Raw genomic sequence first — 19,714 nt, 5'->3', positions numbered from 1 at the left:
TCATGTTAAACACTATTATTGCACACAGAATGAGTCCATGCAACTTATTATGTGACTTGTTAACCTCTCTGGGCTAGGCGGGACGAATTCGTCCCACCTACGCAACAGCCAGTTGAATCCCGTGGCGCGATTTTCAAATACCTTAGAAATGCTATTACTTCAATTTCTCAAACATATGACTATTTTACAGCATTTTAAAGACAAGACTCTCGTTAATCTAACCACACTGTCCGATTTCAAAAAGGCTTTACAACGAAAGCAAAACATTAGATTATGTCAGCAGAGTACCCAGCCAGAAATAATCAGACACCCATTTTTCAAGCTAGCATATAAGGTCACATAAACACAAACCACAGCTAAATGCAGCACTAACCTTTGATGATCTTCATCAGATGACACACCTAGGACATTATGTTATACAATACATGCATGTTTTGTTCAATCAAGTTCATATTTATATCAAAAACCAGCTTCTTACATTAGCATGTGACGTTCAGAACTAGCATACCCCCGCAAACTTCCGGGGAATTTACTAACAATTTACTAAATTACTCACGATAAACGTTCACAAAAAGCATAACAATTATTTTAAGAATTATAGATACAGAACTCCTTTGTGCAATCGAGGTGTCCGATTTTAAAATAGCTTTTCGGTGAAAGCACATTTTGCAATATTCTCAGTAGATAGCCCAGCCATCACGGCTAGCCATTTAGACACCAACCAAGTTTAGCCCTGACCAAAGTCAGATTTACTATTACAAAAGTTTGATTACCTTTGTTGTCTTCGTCAGAATGCACTCCCAGGACTGCTACTTCAATAACAAATGTTGGTTTGGTCCAAAATAATCCATTGTTATATCCAAATAGCGGCGTTTTGTTCGTGCGTTCCAGACACTATCCGAAATGCTAAATCAGGGTTACGAGCATGGCGCAATTAGTGACAAAAAAATTCTAAATATTCCATTACCGTACTTCGAAGCATGTCAACCGCTGTTTAAAATCCATTTTAATGCCATTTTTCTCGTAAAAAAAGCGATAATATTCCGACCGGGAATCTCCGTTTAGGTAAACAGAGGAAAGAAAACAAAGCTTTCGGTCGACGCGGGCACAAGCCGGAGTCTCACAGTACTGTAACCAGCCACTACCCAAACGCGCTACTTTTTTTTCAGCCAGAGCCTGCAAAGCCACGATTCAGCTTTTTGCCGCCTTCTGAGAGCCTATGGCAGCCGTAGGAAGTGTCACGTAACAGCAGAGATCCTTTGTAATGGATAGAGATGGCAAAGAAGGCCAAGAAATGGTCAGACAGGGTACTTCCTGTACAGAATCTTCTCAGGTTTTGACCTGCCATTTGAGTTCTGTTATACTCACAGACACCATTCAAACAGTTTTAGAAACTTTGGAGTGTTTTCTATCCAAAGCCAATAATTATATGCATATTCTAGTTACTGGGCAGGAGTAGTAACCAGATTAAATCGGGTACGTTTTTTATCCAGCCGTGTCAATACTGCCCCCTAGCCCTAACAGGTTAACCTGTTATGGCTTGAATCCCGTTAGCGGTATTGATATGACGACAGCCAGTGAAAGTGCACGTCGCAAATTCAAAACAACAAAAATCTCATAACTAAAATTTCTCAAACATACAAGTATTATACACCATTTTAAAGATAAGATACTCCTTAATCTAACCACTGTGTCCGATTTCAAAAAGGCTTTACGGCGAAAGCAAAACATTAGATTATGTTAGGACATAAACTTCACAAGAAAATCCACACAGCCATTTTCCAAGCAAGGACATGCATCACAAAAACCAAAAGTACAGCTAAAATATTCACTTTGATTATCTTCATCAGATGGCACTCATAGGACTTCATGTTATACAATACATGTATGTTTTGCTCGATAAAGTTCATATTTATATCCAAAAACAGCATTTTACATTGGCGCGTGATGTTCAGAAAATGTATTCCCACCAAAACCTCCGGTGAATGTGCACATCAATTTACAAAAATACTCATCATAAACGTTGATTAAATTTACAACAGTTATTAAAAGAATTATAGATATACTACTCCTTAATGCTACCGCTGTGTCAGATTTTAAAATAGCTTTTCGGCAAAAGCACATTTGTCAATAGTACAGAGCTCAACCATCAAAGCAAGCTATACAGATACCAGCAAAGTTCTGGAGTCAACTAAACTCAGAATTAGTATTATAAATATTCCCTTACCTTTACTGATCTTGGTCGGAATGAACTACCAGGACTCCTACTTCCACAATAAATGTTATTTTTGTTCGAAATACTCCATATTTATGTCCAAATACCTCCGTTTTGTTCGTGCGTACAGATCACTATCCAAAGGCATAACGCGTGTGCGTAAAATAAGAGACAAAAAGTCAAATAGTTCCATTACCGCTCGTAGAAACATGTCAAACGATATTTACAATCAATCCTTAGGGTCTTTTTAAATTAAAACGTTGATAATATTCCAACCGGACAATAGCGTATTCATTCCAGGAGAAAAAGAATGAGCGGCGCGCCAAACGTGAATGCGCAGTAAACAACTCACTGCTCCCAGACAGTCCACTGATAGACTGAGCTCCTGTTCTCTGCCCAGTAACAGGAGACGCATGACAGACGTTTCTAAAGGCTGTTGACAGCCAATGGAAGCCTTAGGAAGTGCAAAATTACCCCACAGATACTGTAGTTTGAACAGGGATTAGATAGAAGAACTACAAATCACTTCCTGGTTGGATTTTTTCTCAAGTTTTTGCCTGCCATATGAGTTCTGTTATACTCACAGACATCATTCAAACAGTTTTAGAAACTTCAGAGTGTTTTCTATCCAAATCTACTAATAATATGCATATCATAGTTTCTGGGAGTGAGTAGGAGGATCTTTACTCTGGGCACGTCAGTCATCCAAGCGACTCAATACTGCCACCATCCATAAGAAGTTAACTTCACTGGGGTAGCATGGGGCAGCATTCAGAATTTTGGATGAAAAGCGTGCCCAAATTAAACTGCCTGCTACTCAGGCCCAGAAGCTAGGATATGCATATAATTGGTAAATTTGGATAGAAAACACTCTAAACTTTCCAAAACTGTTAAAATAATGTCTTGTGAGTATAACAGAACTGATAGTGCAGGCGAAAACCTGAGGAAAATCTATCCAAGAAGTACTATTATTTTGAAAGGCTGTTTTTCCATTGAAAGCCTATCCACCATACAAAGACTTAGGACCCAGTTCACGATCTCTATGACTTCTTCTATATGTGGCCAGTCTTTAGGCATTGTTTCAGGCTTTTATTCTGAAAAATTAGGGAGATACAGCACTTTCAATGAGTGGACAGTGGACATTTCCAGACACGAGTCCAGTGCGTGATCGGGAATGCGCCTTTCTTGTTTCTCCTTTTCTATTGACGAAGCTGTTGTCCGGTTGAAATATTATTGATTATTTATGACAAAAACAACCTGAAGATTGATTTTAAACATCGTTTGACATGTTTCTATGAACTTTTACTGTACTTTGTTGACTTTTCGTCTGGATGTTGAGAGCGCACTTCGTGCCTTTGGATTACTGAACATAACGCGCCAATTTCAACTGAGGTTTTTGGACATAAAGAGGGACTTTACGAACAAAACAAACATTTATTTTGTAACATGAAGTCCTGTGAGTGCCATCTGATGAAGATCAAAGGTTAGTGATTAATTTAATCGCTATTTCTGACTTTTGTGAGCCCTCTCCTTGGCTGGAAAATGGCTGTATGGTTTTCTGTGACTAGGCGCTGACCTAACATAAATCGCATGGTGTGCTTTCGCCGTAATGCCTTTTTGAAATCGGACACTGTGGTTGGATTAACAAGAAGTTTATCTTTAAAATGGTGTATAATACTTGTATGTTGAGTAATTTTAATTATGGGATTTCTGTTGTTTTGAATTTGGCGCCCTGCAATTTCACTGGCTGTTGTCAAGGTGGGACGCTGACCAGGCCTCAAATTATGAGGGACTCAAACGGGAGATACTGAGCCGTTATGGGTTCAATCTCGCACGCCGTCCACGACTGGGCCTTTGACCCCACCCTTTCCACCCGTGCTCAGATGAGCAACCTGGTGTGCCTGACCAAGGGCTGGCTACTGACAGAAATACCGTCCCTCCCGATGCTCAACAAGCTCATCCTGGATAAATACCTTCAGGCCCTGCCATACGAGATGAAGAAGATGGTGAGCATGCAGAACCCCCAGAGACTTTAGGAATTGCTGACCGCGGTGGAAATTCACCAGAACACCCAGGACCTGCTGAGAGGGGCCCGAGTGGAGAGGAGACGCGGTGAGGGGGACGAACAACACAGAGAGAGGCGAGGGGCTGAAGGGGGCCCGGACGGAACCACCAGAGGCTGTGAAGCGGGAGGGTGACCCAAACCGACGACGGTGGCGGCTGCTGCTGCTGGACCCAGATCAGAGACGCCGCTATAAGTGCGCTGAGCCGGGGCGCCTCGCGTGACACTGTCCCGGCCGGGAAGAAGCCATGCCCTCCGCATCCCCCAGCTCTGGGGTAACCCAGATGGCGAGTTACGTCACCTACTGCTGGGCACACACCGAGATGGCCCCTCCGATGGTTCCTGTATGAATCGATGGCATCGACACCAGCGCTCTGCTGGACTCCGGCAGCATGGTGACCCTCGCCCACCCGCAGTGGCGCACATGAGAGGGGAAGGAGGAACCGGGGGACGAGGAGGTGACGGTGTCCTGTGTACACAGGGACTCAGAGGTACCCAACGGTGCCAGTGAGTATAACCAGATGCGCGTGGGAGCTGTCCCTAACCTACCCGTGTTCATTCTCCTTGGTCGAGACTGCCCTCTCTTCCTGGCCCTGTGGAGGAGGGACCTGGGGAGGCGAGCACGGGAGGTGGGAAGAAAAGGAAAAAGGACAGTGGACTGTGCAACCCAACCCCCGCCACGAGAGGTGTCCACTGGGCCCGAGTCGGACCCGGAGGAGGGAGACGACCCCACTCCGGCAAGCGAGCCACTGTGCGAGGAAGACCTCAGGCTTCCCTTTATGGAGGTGGAGGCCCTAGACGGACCTCCCGACACTGGAATCCTCACGGGTCAGTTCGGGATGGCCCAGTTAGAAGACCCCAATCTCCAGAACGCTAGGGGCCAGGTGATTGCGGTGGATGGCGTACTGTGCCAATCACTACCTGGGGTAAGTGATTGGCGCTACCCCCACTTCGCAATCAAGCATCATTTATTGTATCAGGTAGTAAAGCATAATGGGGAGACAAAAGACTTGTTACTCATACCCAGCCAGTATGTTAGGACTGTGTTGCAGCTTGCCCACACCCACCTGCTTGGGGCACACCTGGGGATGGAGAAAACCAGGGAGCGGATCGGGAACCAGTTCCACTGGCCTGGAGTCAAGCGCGCCGTGGAGGACTACTGCCGTAGTTGCCTGGAGTGCCAGATCACAGCTCCGAGGGTGCATTATCGAAACCCTTTGGTTCCCTTGCCCATTATAGGAGTGCCATTCGAGCGGGTGGAAATGGATCTAGTGGGTCTGTTGGTGAAGACTGCGAGGGGATATCAATACATCCTGGTCATCGTGGATTACGTCACCCGGTATCCTGAGGCAATCCCGCTACGCACGGCGGCAGCAAATGGTATCGTACGGGAGCTCTTCCATTTATTTAGCTGGGTGGGTATTCCGCAAGAAATCCTGACGGACCAGGGCACTGCGTTCATGTCTCGGGTGATGAAAGATGTCTGCAATCTGTTACGAATAAAACAGATGAGGACCAGTGTGTACCATCCACAAACGGACGGGCTGGTGGAACGCTTCAACAAGACCCAAAAAACAGATGCTGAAGGTCATCGAGAGAGATGGGAGGAACTGGGACCAGCTGCTGCCCCACCTTATGTTTTCAGTGCACGAGGTACCCCAAGCATCCACGGGGTTCTCCCCCTTTGAGCTCCTGTATGGCCGTCGGCCCCGCGGGCTGCTGGACCTAGCCAAGGAGGTCTGGGAAGAGCAGCCGACCTCCCTTCGCAGCGTAGTAGAACATGTGGAGGAGATGAGGGAGAGGATGATGGTGATTTGGCCAGTGGGGAGAGAGCACATGGCCCAGGCGCAATGTACCCAGGAGCGTGTCTTCAACCGGGGTGCCCAACCACGAGAGTTCCAACCAGGTGAGAAGGTTTTGGTGCTGATCCCTACAACAGAGAGTAAATTCCTGGCTATGTGGCATGGGCCCTACGACATCGTTGAGCGGATAGGCGACGTCAACTATAAGGTCCGCCCACCGGGGCAGAGAAAACCCCTCCAGCTTTACCATGTGAATTTACTGAAGAAATGGCACACACGCGAGGCGCTGTGCGTAACATGGACCCGGCCACAGCAGGGCCCGCCCTCGGTCGAAGTTGCAATGGGGGAAGACCTCAGCCCGACCCAACGACAAGAGCTCAGAGAGTTGGTCCAGCGGAATATGGCCATGTTCTCCGAGGTGCCGGGGCGCACGGATCTCGTGGAACATCATATCCACACCCGTCCAGGAGAAAAAGTGCGTAAACGGCCATACCAGATACCAGAAGCCCAGAGGGTGGCAGTCCAGCGGGAAGTGGCGACAATGCTAGAAATGGGGGTACTGGAGGAGTCACACAGTGAGTGGTCTAGCCCCATAGTGCTGGTTCCGAAACCGGACAGAACCGTCCGCTTCTGTAATGACTTCCACAGCCTGAACGAGGTCAGTATGCTCGATACCTACCCCATGCCCTGGGTGGACGAACTGATCGACCGCTTGGGGATGGCGAGATACGTCAGCACCTTGGACCTGACGAAGGGGTACTGGCAGGTGCCACTGGCAGCGGCCTCCCGGGAGAAGACCGCTTTCTCCACCCCTGGGGGGCTATACCACTACCGGGTTCTGCCTTTCGGGCTCCACGGGGCACCAGCGACCTTTCTGCGACTCATGGACCGAGTCCTGCGGCCGCACAGTGAGTACGCCGCTGCTTATCTGGACAACATAACTGTGCACAGTGACAGTTGGGAGTCACATCTTTGTAGGTTACAGGCTGTGGTGGATGCGCTAAGGGATGCTGGTCTAACCGCGAACCCCCACAAGTGCAAGCTGGGCTACGCCAAGGTGGAGTACCTGGGCCATCAGATCGGGAGGGGAAATGTGAAACCCCAATAATAAATACATATAATTGTTGCCATTAGGGGATGGCCGGTCCCCCGAACCAAAAGGCAGGTGAAGTCATTCCTGGGGTTAGCAGGGTACTACAGTAGATTTGTACCCAACTTTGCCGCAATAGCTTCTCCCCACAGACTTAACAAAGGCACGACTACCCCAGATGGTGCGATGGACGGAGGACACAGAGGTGTCGTTCCAGGCCCTGAAGGATGCGCTATGTTCGCACCCGGTACTCGTCACCCCAGACTTCTAAAAAAAAAACTCCTCGTCCAGACAGACGCGTCTGACACGGGTAGGGGCCATTTTGTCCCAAGAGCAGGAGGCGAGGAGCACCCCATGTATGTCAGCAGGAAACTCCTCCCAAGGGAGAAGAAATACTCGATTGTCGAGAAGGAGTGCTTCGCCGTGAATTATTACCCCCTCGGGAGGAAGTTCACCCTGATTACTGACCATGCCCCCCTTGTGTGGGTGGCAAGAGTTAAGGACACGAATGACCGTGTCACCCGCTGGTTCCTGTCCTTACAGCGATTCTCTTTCACCCACAGGTCGGGGACCCAGCACGGTAATGCGGACGCCCTATTCCGGAGGAATGCAAACCTGGCCCTTAGCATGCCTCCCTTCCAGTCAGGGCTAAGGGTGGGGGGGTGGTATCCCAGGAGGTCTACCCCGGGGGATGGTAATAGAGGGGAGGTACGTGAGGCGATGTTGGCTCCCTCTGCTGGGAATACGGGAGCTGGGCACCCCGACACGGACAGCTCTAAGTGGAGGTAATTAGAGGTAAGTGCCAACCAGCCGTGGAGGCCAAATAAATGGAGCACGGTGGCAAACTGCGAGAGAGAACGGGGAGAGACCGACACCAAGCCACAGTAGAGAAGGACCGAGCCAAACCTATGTGATTTTCTTTGTTATGTTTATTTTCTGTCTTAGTAAAGTTGTTTTTGCAGACTACAACCTCCCTGTCTCTGTGTCAATCTCTGCACGCTCAACCCAACACCCCACAGTTTACCACAATATTTTAAACTCAGGCTGTAACACAACAAAATGTGGAGAAAGTCAAAGGTTGTGAATACTTTCTGACAGCACTGTACACTTAGCCGGGTTTGGTTCATTTATTTATTGAATAATGTGATTCATGTGTAGGGCAGTGACACAACATCTCTATTTAATTAATTTTAAACTCAGGTTGTAACACAACAAAATATGGGAAAAGTCCAAGGGTGTGTTTCTGAAGGCACTGTACACTTAGCTTGGTTTGGTTCATTGATTCACTGTGCAAAGCAAGATAAGTATCTGGTATTCGTACTTCAGATCCACACACTTTATCTTCAAATTTCAAGCACGTCTCTCATTGAGGTCAATTAATGATGTAGCTCACTTATTTCAGCTCTGAATCCGGCCAACTCAAGGCATTCTAGCCTTATGAATGTGTGACTTTGGTCAGAGCTACAGTATAGCATCCACTGGGTTTATGCCAACACGTTGCAGTGGCATCCTAGCCCTCACTTTTAACGTGTGGGGCAGTAGAATGATCCTGACACACATTCTTGGTCTGCCTTGCGTGTCTGTGTATGTGTGTCTACCTTGCGTCTTAGTGTGTGTGTTTCTGCCTTGTGTGCACCTGCCTGCCATGAGTGTGTAGAAACCAGCTTCTAACACTTTCGAGCAGAGCAGACATGTTGGTTTGAAAAAATGAGTTCGTCTTTAATTGAGTTAATGTGGAGGACTTCCCTTTCTTTGGTGGCTGTTGCAGAGGCTACGTCCCAAATTGCACCCTAATCCCTACACAGGGCAATACTTTTGATCGGCGCCGGGTGCCATTTGGGACACAGAGATGTGTAGGTTTTATGTGGTCTATTCATGAAGAAAATGAACTTTTCATGAAGAAAACCAAGAGCTGAGAAAGATACATGATCACGGAGGTCAATTCATGTGAATAGGGCTCAACAAACATCTAATCTGTTGGAGGTCTTTGGTATATTTTCACATTGTGAAAGTAGCATTACAGCTAATAATACACTTACCTCAAACACAACACACAACAGCGCATACTTCCCTCTAACTACTGTTCTTTTAACTTCTTTGGGATAGGGGGCAGTATTTTCACGGCCGGATAAAAAAACGTACCCGATTTAATCTGGTTACTACTCCTGCCCAGAAACTAGAATATGCATATAATTAGTAGATTTGGATAGAAAACACTCTAAAGTTTCTAAAACTGTGAGTATAACAGAACTCATATGGCAGGCCAAAACCTGAGAAGATTCCATACAGGAAGTGCCCTGTCTGACAATTTGTTGTCCTTCTGTTGCATCTCTTATCGAAAATACAGCATCTGTGCTGTAACGTGACATTTTCTAAGGCTTTCTCCATTTTTTTCTTTCAGCATTTGACTGAATACAACGTTGCCCGGTTGGAATATTTTCGCTATTTTACGAGAAGAATCGCATAAAAATTGATTTTAAACAGCGTTTGACATGCTTCAAAGTACGGTAATGGAATATTTTGATTTTTTTTGTCACGAAATGCGCTCGCGCGTCACCCTTCGGATAGTGACCTGAACGCACAAACAAAACGGAGCTATTTGAATATAACTATGGATTATTTGGAACCAAAACAACATTTGTTGTTGAAGTAGAAGTCCTGGGAGTGCATTCTGACAAAGAACAGCAAAGGTAATCCAATTTTTCTAATAGTAATTCTGAGTTTAGGTTGTCCCAAACTTGGTGGGTATCAAATTAGCTAGCCGTGATGGCCGAGCTATTTACTCAGAATATTGCAAAATGTGCTTTCGCCAAAAAAGCTATTTTAAAATCGGACATAGCGATTGCATAAAGGAGTTCTGTATCTATAATTCTTAAAATAATTGTTCTGTATTTTGTGAACATTTATCATGAGTAATTTAGTAAATTCACCGGAAGTTTTCGGTGGGTATGCTAGTTCTGAACATCACATGCTAATGTAAAAAGCAGTTTTTTGATATAAATATGAACTTGATTGAACAAAACATGCATGTATTGTATAACATAATGTCCTAGGAGTGTCATCTGATGAAGATCATCAAAGGTTAGTGCTGCATTTAGCTGTGTTTTGGGTATTTGTGATGCATGCTAGTTGCTTGGAAATGGCTGTGTGGTTTTTTGTGTCTATGTACTCTCCTAACATAATCTAATGTTTTGCTTTCGCTGTAAAGCCTTTTGGAAATCGGACAACGTGGTTCGATTCAGGAGAAGTGTATCTATAAAATGGTGTAAAATAGTCCTATGTTTGAGAACTTTGAATTATGACATTTTGTGGTTTTAAATTTGGCGCTCTGATTTGTCACTGGCTGTTGAATAGATTTCGTCCCACCTCCCCTAGAGAGGTTAATACGGCAGTAATGAGTGGGGTGGGTGGTCTTGGAAACACACACACACCTGTGTAGGCCCAGGAATGCAGGAGAGAACCCTCTCAATGTTCTCCGTGGTAACATCCACATCGTCCACTGCCACTAGGTCATCACCTGAGGAGGAGGAGGAGGAAGTCAATGCATAACAGCAGCAAGTTGACATAGATAGCAAAAATAAGCGTCAATAGTGATACTTCCGCAAACGTACTCTATCGAGTCCATACTGTAGGCTATACAAATGAATGTACAGTTGAAGTTGGAAGTTTACATACACTTACGTTGGAGTCATTAAACTCATTTTTAAACCACGCCACAAATTTCTTGTTAACAAACTATAGTTATGGCAAATCGGTTAGGACGTCTACTTTGTGCATGACACAAGTAATTTTTCCAACAACTGTTTACAGACAGATTATTTCACTTATAATTCACTGTATCACAATTCCAGTGGGTCAGAAGTTCACATACACTAAGTTGACTGTTCCTTTAAACAGCTTGGAAAATTCCAGAAAATGATGTTATGGCTTTAGAAGTTTCTGATAGGCTAATTGACAGCATTTGAGTCAATCAGAGTTGTCCCTTTGGATGTATTTCAAGGCCTACCTTCAAACTCATTGCCTCTTTGCTTGACATCATGGGAAAATAAAAATAAATCAGCCAAGACCTCAGAAAAAAATGTAGACCTCCACAAATCTGGTTCATTCTTGGGAGCAATTTCCAAACGCTTGAAAGTACCATGTTCATCTGTAAAAACAATAGTACGCAAGTATAAACACCATGGGACCAGGCAGTCGTCATACCGCTCAGGAAAGAGACGCGTTCTGTCTCCTAGAGATGAATGTACTTTGGTGCGAAAAGTCCAAATTAATCCCAGAACAACAGCAAAGGACCTTGTGAAGATTCTGGAGGAAACAGGTACAAAAGTATCTATATCCACAGTAAAACGAGTCCTATATCGACATAACCTGAAAGGCCGCTCAGCAAGGAAGAAGCCACTGCTCCAAAACTGCCATAAAAAAAGCCAGACTACGGTTTGCAACTGCACATGGGGACCTAGACCGTACTTTTTGGAGAAATGTCCTCTGGTCTGATGAAACAAAAATACAACAGTTTGGCCATAATGACCAACACCATCCCATCTGTGATGCACTGGGGCGGCAGCATCATGTTGTGGGGGTGCTTTGCTGCAGGAGGGACTGGTGCACTTCACAAAATAGATGGCATCATGAGGGAGGAAAATTATGTGAATATATTGAAGCAACATCTCAAGACATCAGTCAGGAAGTTAAAGCTTGGTCACAAATGGGTCTTCCAAATGGACAATGACCCCAAACATACTTCCAAAGTTGTGCCAAAATGGCTTAAGGACAACAAAGTCAAGGTATTGGAGTGGCCATCACAAAGCCCTGACCTCAATTCTATAGAAAATGTGTGGGCAGAACTGATAAAGCGTGTGCGAGCAAGGAGGCCTACAAACCTGACTCAGTTACACCAGCTCTGTCAGGAGGAATGGGCCAAAATTCACCTAACTTATTGTGGGAAGATTGTGGAAGGCTACATGAAACGTTTGACCCAAGTTAAACAATTTAAACGCAATGCTACCAAATACTAATTGAGTGTATGTAAACTTCTAACCCACTGGGAATGTGATGAAAGAAATAAAAGCTGAAATAAATCATTCTCTCTACTATTATTCTGACATTTCACATTGTTCTTAAAATAAAGTGGTGATCCTAACTGACCAGACAGGGAATTTTTACTCGGATTAAATGTCAGAAATTGGAAAAAACTGAGTTTAAATGTATTCGGCTAAGGTGTATGTAAACTTCTGACTTCAACTGTATGTATGCGTGTATCTTTTCGGCCCTGTTTTTAATGAGCTGCACTAAGTCGAATTCCTAACAACTTTGGTTGGTACGGCGAAAAAGTATTGTGTCATCCGTTTTCCAAATAGTATGGATTTAGTAGAGGAGCACAGTCTGGAGATATAGTCCAGGGATATAGAAATAGCCAAACGTGCCGTTGTTCCTTTTTGTATATCAAGGAGTTTCACCTGCCCCTGTGCAGACCTCTATCCATTCCTATCTCCCTAACAAAGACTTCACCTCAATTATTTCAGGTATTTAACGAGTCTAGGCTAATTGTTTTAGCATGGAGTGGTAGGCTACATGAAAGGCATGGCTTTAAACACTAACTCATGTGGAGTTTCTTTGCATTCCTTGGTCTGCCCAAAGCAACTGTGTCGACGTCAGTCTCCACAAAAGAAACGATTTGCTGTAAAACACAACTTTATAAGTACTTAATATCATGTCAATTATGTCAATAAAAAATGTCTTGCAGTCTTTCTGGTATTTCTGCCAGTGCCCATCCAAAGGTCTGGCAATGTGTATATGACAGACACATTAGGTGAGTCTGAAATGGCACCCTTATTCCCTTTAAAGAGCACTACTTTTGACCAGGGTGATTATGGTCAAAATCAGTTGGCTATATAGGGAATAGGGTACCATTTCGGACATCCCCACAGTGAGGTTTTGAACACTCACCGATCAGTATCTGTGCACACTTGATGGCGGGGCTGTTGGGCACCAGGCCGTGGACGGCGATCCTCTCCCCCCTCCCCCCTACAGGGTCTCCTTGGCCCCAGGATGGGCGATGCACCACCCCCAGCAGAGCCTCCAGTAGACCCCCTCTCTCTGGGGGAGGAGGGGAGCAGCTACCCAGCCGTTTGGGGTTCAGGTAGACACACACCTCCTTCAGCTGCTGCTGCTGGACCACCAGCCCCGCCCTTTGCCCCGCCTGGTTTTTCAAGATGGACGTCGGAAGCGATGACGAGTCTTTGGCTCCTCCGTCGGGCCCACTCCGCTGGGATGGCCGCCTCTTCCTCCGTAGGATCCTGGCCAGTCTTTTCAGCTTGGGCTCTCCTTTGGTTGGAGTGCCATCAGGACGCTTCCTGCACTCCTCGCTGATGATCTCCGCCTCCTTCTCGCTGAAGTGCACATGATTGGTGGAGAGGCCGTTATTGGCGGCGGCCTGAGCTAATGCCGCCTCCTCCTCGCCCTCGCTCAGCTCCAGGTAGAAGAGCTCGCCGTTCTTCTGGACATCGTCCAGCCATTCTGGCTCTAGGTCGCTGGGAATGAACAGACAAAAAGCATAGACTGAGTGAAACTGTTTGAGAGCAGAGTCAAAAGTGATGTTTTGCCTGCCCAGTGAACCCATCTGATAGGGATTGTCAGGTTAATTTGGCAAGAACTACAGTGTAGAGGCGTAAGGCTTGCTTGAGGATTAAAAGTGCATATATTCTAATCAATTTAGAGCACATTGGCTTTCATCACAGTATGTCAGATTAGCCCTCGTCGACTTCAATCCCCATCTAAACATGAGTCTTGTATGAGTCTTGTATGATGCTATTCAACAGGTTAGTAACACAATTATACTACTGTGTAACAAGTGAAACTCCGTCAAACAGCCAGAAAGTCTGATAGCCCATCTTGTATTGTGTTCTGGGTCAGTGAATAACTCCAGTCAAGGAGAGAGCGATGACTGAAAGGCACATTTGTAAGAGGACAACCACCATGTAGGCCACAGGTGTAAAGTTGTATGACATACATTGTTGTTTTAATTTAATAATACTTCAAAACAACTACATGTACAAGATGTTTTATTATCTCCTAATCTTCTCTCTTACTCATTCCCAGTGGAGTGCATTTCTGTTCTAATTTATCGTGTGGCATTTGGGGGAAAAGAAAACCACACGCCTGGAGAAAGACAAGAAATGGCATTTTTTGAGACAGGAAGAGACAAGAAAAAGGGAAACCCACATCACCGGCCGGAGAGAGAAAATGCCCTAACTCGGCAAAAAGAAACCCCAAAAAATTCAGCCAGGCATTTTTTTCTGTCAGTCGGTCTCCCTCTAAATGAAGCTGTGCTGCCTCTGGTAGACTCTTGGAAAACACATCCATAAATTCACTAAGGATGGTAAATAGCATATAATTATTTATGAAGGTTAAGTTTCCAAACTGGAAAAATACATTTCCCCAAACTTTGATAGAAAAAAGAGGAGGAGAGTAGTATACTAGGCCCAGAATAGTGCAACTACACTGATGGTTCCTTTTACTTTTGCCTCATCCATCTTTTCTGTTTCAATACCACGTCTGCGTCCCCAATGGCACCCCATTCACTACATAGCGCACTCCATTTGATTATTGCACATAGGATTCTAGGGAAAAGGGTGCCATTTGGACGCATTCCATGGCTTACAGTTGAGTTCTACATTAATTGAGTACAGATGACGACCTTCTTTGAAAGGTGATATGGCCAGATAACTATCTCTGCTATCCTATCTGTCCATACCAGTGCTGCAGTGCAGATAGAGCTCTGGTCCCTTATCCTCAAAACATCTCAGAGTAGGAGTACTAATCTAGGATCAGGTCCCAACCAGTCCATATAATGTTATTCATGATGACCTAAACGGCTAAACTGATCCTACATCAGTACTCATACTCAGAGGCTCTTTGGATACGGTGAACACAACATTTAAACTGATGATATTTGGATTGCTTGGAATTGGTAGACTAGAGGCAAACAATGGCCAAGTCAATGAGACGGCCAGACAACAATAAAAACATACAAATAAAAACATATAGTTGCCATGGAGCCCTAGTAGCAGCCTAAGCACAGAGCTCCTGTAAATGTGTAGCTACATATTTAGTTATCTTTTAGGTGTTTTTAATTATAGAATTTTAAATCAGCTCTTTTGTTTTTGATAACCTAAGAGTTTTTATTGTATATATACAGTATCTGCTGTTTTTGAGCCAAGATTTCCATATTGACTGACAGGTTAGCACTTTTTGGCTTGGCTAGCTTTTTGTTTGAAAGAGTCGCTTGAAGCGTAAGATAGAGGACTACAGCAGTGCTAAGGCAGAGGACACGTAGTGAGGACGACTGGCTACTATTCTGAACTGTGAGTGGTGCTCTTTCTGGCGCCCAGACCTGATGAAGCATCAGTCAAGTGTCTGCTACACAGAGTGGAAGAGAAGTCCATTGGCTATAAGATCATCAGCAGACTCCATCACCATCATCAACCATGCAGCTTTCAAAGACTTGGCCTCTATTGGTTGATCTGTCATGATATATTGCTTGTTTGTTTTTTGCTCTTGAAGCACTTTGAGAGTCTATGAAAAGCACTATAGAAATGTAATAAATTATAATTATAAACTTTTAAACTAATCTCATAGAATCCATACACTATTCACTTTGTTAGGTGAACATAGCATAGGCCTACATTGCCTTTATAATAAGAACGCATGCCATGAGCTTAATGAAACATGTTGATACTGCAAAGCCATGCATCGATCACTGTCCACACATTGGTGAAGAATAACAGTAGCCAGTAAGCCACCTCTAGACCACTTTACAGTCAGTGTGCATCCTGCTTCACTTGTCAAGTCGCTTCCAGTGAGCTGCCTCGGTTGTCAAGTTATAAAGTTGAGGTGGCAACTGATAAAGATGACTAGACGAATAGACAGCTGAGGTTGCAAACAAGGACTGCCCCCCCCCTTCTCTGTGGCCGACATGAGTAAAAAATTTAAACGTGTTAACCCTCGCAAGGCTGCTGGCCCATACGGCATCCCTAGCCGCGTCCTAAGAGCATGCGCAGACCAGCTGGCTGCTGTGTTTACGGACATATTCAATCGCTCGCTATCCCAGTCTGCAGTCCCCACATGCTTCAAGATGGCCACCATTATTCCTGTTCCCAAGAAGGCAAAGATAACTGAACTAAATGACTACCGCCCCATAGCACTCACTTCTGTCATCATGAAGTGCTTTGAGAGACTAGTCAAGGATCATATCACCTCCACCTTACCGACCACCCTAGACCCACTTCAGTTTGCATACCGCCCCAACAGGTCCACAGACAATGCAATCGCCATCACACTGCACCCTTCCCTATCCCATCTGGACAAGAGGAATACCTATGTAAGAATGCTGTTCATTGACTACAGCTCAGCATTCAACACCACAGTACCCTCCAAGCTCATCATCAAGCTGGAGGCCCTGGGTCTCAACCCCGCCCTGTGCAATTGGGTCCTGGACATTCTGACGGGCCGCCCCCAGGTGGTGAAGGTAGGAAACAACATCTCCACTTCGCTGTCCCTCAACACTGGGGCCACACAAGGGTGCGTGCTCAGCCCCCTACTGTACTCCCTGTTCACCCACGACTGCGTGGCCATGCACGCCTCCAACTCAATCATCAAGCTTGCAGACGACACAACAGTAGTGGGCTTGATTACCAACAACGATGAGACAGCCTACAGGGAGGAGGTGAGGGCACTCGGAGTGTGGTGTCAGGAAAACACCTCTCACTCAATGTCAACAAAACAAAGGAGAGGATTGACGACTTCAGGAAACAGCAGAGGGAGCACCCCCCTATCCACACCGAAGGTACAGCAGTGGAGAAGGTGGAAAGTTATGTTCCTCGGCATGCACATCACAGACAAACTGAAATGGTCCACCCACACAGACAGTGTGGTGAAAGAGGCTGAAGAAATTTGGCTTGTCACCCAAAACCCTGACAAACTTTTACAGATGCACAATCGGGAGCATCCTGTCGGGCTGTATCACAGCCTGGTACGGCAACTGCACTGTCCTCAACCGCAAGGCTCTCCAGAGAGTGATGCGGTCTGCACAACGCATCACCGGGGGCAAACTACCTGCCCTCCATGACACCTACAGCACCCGATGTCACAGGATGGCCAAAAATATCATCAAGGACAACAACCACCCGAGCCACTGTTCCCACCGCTACCATCCAGAAGGCGAGGTCAGTACAGGTGCATAAAAGTTGGAACCGAGACACTGAAAAACAGCTTCTATCTCAAGGCCATCAGACTGCTAAACAGCAATCACTAACTCTTAGAGGCTGCTGCCTACATTGAGACCCAATCACTGGCCACTTTAATAAATGGATCACTAGTCACTTTAAACAATGGCACTTTAAATAATGCCACTTTAATAATGTTTACATATCTTACATTACTAATATCATATGTATTACTGTATTTTATGCCATCAATTGCACCTTGCCTACGGCGCTCGGCCATCGCTCATCTATATATTTTTTGTACATATTCTCATTCACCCCTTTAGATTTGTGTGTATTAGGTAGTTGTTGGGGAATTGTTAGATTACTTGTTAGATATTACTGCACTGTCGGAACTAGAAGCACAAGCATTTCGCTACACTTGCATTAACATCTGCTAACCATGCGTATGTGACCAATAACATTTGATATGATTTGTATTTTGCAAACAGTCAGGCAGCCCTTCAATACCATAGCCCTCTCAAAAATAGGGTTTCTCTTTGGAAGCAACAAGCAATAATGTACAGGGTTATCTTACTCGGAGTAGTCGGACTGACAGTAACTTGATGATGTTGATTCACTATCATTCCCGTTGTCATGCAGTTCCTCCCTGTCGTCGCCCTCCCGTCTCCGGTGCTTACGCGCAGCTGCAAGGGGCTCGAGCGTCCCGCTATAATCTTTAGTAGTCATAATTCCATTCGTTCAATGTGTTCGACAAGATGATACCGGTCATAACTCTAAACATTAAGTTAATACGTTTGAGCTACTTTCTACTTTGTGAGCATCGTCAGTCTATCGCCATGTTGTCTGCATACGGGCTCTTCAACAATGCCACGTGACGCAAATTGTCTCAGTGTGGTTGGCTGATGTTCACGTTTCCATGACAACATGGAAGCTTTCCGTTAGCAGGATAGAAAACAGACAAGGGAGTAGGTACACATCTAGCCACTAATACGCGTGCAATAAAAAGAGGTTGACTGAATAAATGTTTCAGTGTAACAACGTTAATAGTAACAAAAATGTAAACTAGTGTTAGGTACCTCTTCTTGACTATGCCTAAACTAAGTGAAACATTTGTCTGAAACGCTCTGGAAATATGTGATACATATGTATCTCAAATGTGCAAAGTATCTAATAAAATCACAAACGCAGCTAAATCAAAAATATTGCGAAATTTTAACAAGCTATCTCCCTCTGAATAGATGGGCAGGAGCACCAATTATGTTTAGTTCGCCCCCTCCCCATCCTCACGAGCTGCACGAGGTCTTTAAATCCCCTTTAAAATCCCATATGGCATTCAGAGTGCTTTGGACAAAGCAACAACAGTCAAACAAAAGTGCAATGAATGCGAGAAGAAACACAAAGAAAGTGCAAATAGTTTACCTAAACATTTTCATATTAACTCCCTTCGTCGTTGCCATAGCATAGCATATATCAATATACTGACCTGTATAGAAGCACCCTGCGTATGGAATCAAAATCCTCAAAATTATTAGAGAATGACCTGGACGTTCCCTTATCTGTAGCAATATTAAACATAATTTATGTTTCATGTTTTAACGGATAGGGTGAGTTCAGCACAGATCATCAAGGCTTTCCGATAAAACATTTCCATTCCGGACAAAAAGTCCTGACTCACGGCTTGGGATGAATAGTGCCGTTTTGGACCAGTCGTCTGCCAGCAGGCGTTTTCTACATTTTTAAATGCATTTTACATGTTTAAATCCTCTGTCCTGGTCCGGTGGTGAATGTAGAATCCTTGCCCTAGTCCGAATGAAAAGCCTAATGCTGCTGTCGATCCTAACAAAAAGTATTAACTTCTCCTCACGATTTCTCACGTCAATCACTGACTCAAGGACACGCAGTTCCCTCCCGATGCTTTTGAAAACGAAAATGAAAAGAAAGCAGTCCTGAATACTTCTCCAAACTCCAGTCTTTAAGCGAGCGCAGGGCAGCACATGCACAAGTTGAACCGCTTCTGGTCTAGCCGGGGTACTTGGCAGGTGGCGTAAAATGCCGCCTCTTTTGCTCAATAGATCAAATCAAATCAAATTGTATTAGTCACATGCGTCGAATACAACCTTACAGTGAAATGCGTACTTACAAGCCCCTAACCAACAAGGCAGTTTAAAAAATACGAATAATAATAAGAAATAAAAGGAACAAGTAATTAAAGAGCAGCAGTAATATAACAATAGCGAGACTACATACAGGTGGTACCCGTACAGAGTCAATGGAGGTTAGTGGACGTAATTGAGGTAATCAGTACATGTAGGTAGAGTT

The 19,714-nt window shown here is 45.0% G+C and overlaps 1 protein-coding gene across 4 annotated transcripts in view; it reads right to left on the bottom strand.

Annotated features, from left to right (window-relative positions):
• The window catches only part of intu (inturned planar cell polarity protein), a 50,032-nt gene extending 30,615 nt beyond the window's left edge, over nt 1–19,417 (bottom strand). For 2 of the 4 annotated variants that reach the window (XM_014156288.3, XM_014156289.3), the window contains exons 1-3: nt 18,879–19,417; nt 13,116–13,699; nt 10,601–10,686 (exon numbers count right to left, since the gene is read on the bottom strand). In XM_014156288.3, coding sequence (XP_014011763.3) covers nt 10,601–10,686; nt 13,116–13,699; nt 18,879–18,970 — 762 coding nt within the window. In that variant the 5' untranslated portion in view covers nt 18,971–19,417. Of the gene's footprint in view, nt 1–10,600; nt 10,687–13,115; nt 13,700–17,969; nt 18,253–18,878 lie in introns of those variants that run through there. The other 2 variants (XM_014156285.3, XM_014156286.3) reach the window with 1 other exon arrangement.
• Nucleotides 19,418–19,714: the final 297 nt, after the last annotated feature.

This window comes from Salmo salar, chromosome 18 (assembly GCF_965601325.2).
Source record: "Salmo salar chromosome 18, fSalSal1, whole genome shotgun sequence".
In the NCBI taxonomy this organism is placed as follows: Eukaryota; Metazoa; Chordata; class Actinopteri; order Salmoniformes; family Salmonidae; genus Salmo; species Salmo salar.
Note: the sequence above shows the minus strand (reverse complement) of the source record. Positions and strands in the feature narration are given on the sequence as shown.